The 999-nt window shown below is 48.7% G+C and overlaps 1 protein-coding gene across 1 annotated transcript in view; it reads right to left on the minus strand.

The window, feature by feature from the left end:
• The window catches only part of LOC114065644 (myosin-4-like), an 18,936-nt gene that overhangs the window by 6,868 nt on the left and 11,069 nt on the right, over positions 1-999 (minus strand). Inside the window, exons 20-22 of the mRNA XM_027899701.1 lie at positions 653-815; positions 453-571; positions 2-187 (exon numbers count right to left, since the gene is read on the minus strand). Coding sequence (XP_027755502.1) covers positions 2-187; positions 453-571; positions 653-815 — 468 coding nt within the window. The remainder of the gene's footprint in view (position 1; positions 188-452; positions 572-652; positions 816-999) is intronic.

The following is a 999-nucleotide window of genomic DNA, read 5'->3' on the forward strand; positions in this document are numbered from 1 at the left end:
CGAGCTCCTCCGTGCGCTGAATCGCGTCCGTCTCGTATTTGGTTCTCCACTGGGCCACTTCGCTGTTGGCCTTGGACAGGGCGCGCTGCAGCTCCCCCTTGGCTTCCTGCTCCTCCTCATATTGTTCCCGCAGCAAGTCACAGTCGTGGCGAGCGGACTGCAGGGCGTGGGCCAGGGCGTTCTTGGCCTAGAAGAGAGTGGGATTGGGTCCAGGAATGGCAATATCCTGGGAAGTCTCTTCCAATGAATTAATCTCACACTGCAAACAAGATTGTTTGCAATGAAGGACAGATGTACGAATGGAGGATTCATCCACTAATCACACTTGCTGCAGAAATGAAAACCTTTCCCCAGTAGGCAGGGTCTACTTGTGCTAAGTAGATCTTGCCCGCACTTGGAAGTGTGAAGTTACAAGCTTTTTGAATGGCCAGCTTTAGGAAATCAGAAACTACCTTAATTTCTTCCTCTAAGTGTCTCTTGAGTTCCTCAATCTGTTGGGTGAAAGCCTGTTTGCCTCTTGACAACTGAGAAATCAGAGCATCTTTCTCCTCCACCTGGCGTGAATATTCACCTGGGAAAGCACATGAAAAAGAGACATTTTCACAGTCATTTGTGACCCAAACAAGTCTGTTTTAGAAGTCCTACCACACACCTGCTTCTGTCTGCAGACGAGCTCTTTGAGCATTGAGGTCATTGATCATGCGCTGATGCTCTTCTTCCTTTGTCTTAATCTCACTCAGCTGGTCTTCCAGGGTGCGGCACATCTTCTCCAGATTTGCCTGGGGAGGTCCCAGAGAGCGAGAGAAGATTAGGATCTAGACACCTGCTTATTCTGAACAGCAGGACTCTAAGCAGAAAAACATGACCAGACTTGCAAGCTCTGGACTGTTCTTTGGAGTTAGAAGGTAAGAAACACAGCTCCACACAGAGACAGGCAGCTGGATGGTAACCAGGCCACAAATGGAAAAGGCGCATTTCAACGTAATTGATTTTCACGTG

The sequence above is a fragment of the Empidonax traillii genome, unplaced genomic scaffold (genome assembly GCF_003031625.1).
Source record: "Empidonax traillii isolate 1590-97213 ecotype Southwest subspecies unplaced genomic scaffold, ASM303162v1 scaffold685:size505991, whole genome shotgun sequence".
Taxonomy (NCBI): domain Eukaryota; kingdom Metazoa; phylum Chordata; class Aves; order Passeriformes; family Tyrannidae; genus Empidonax; species Empidonax traillii.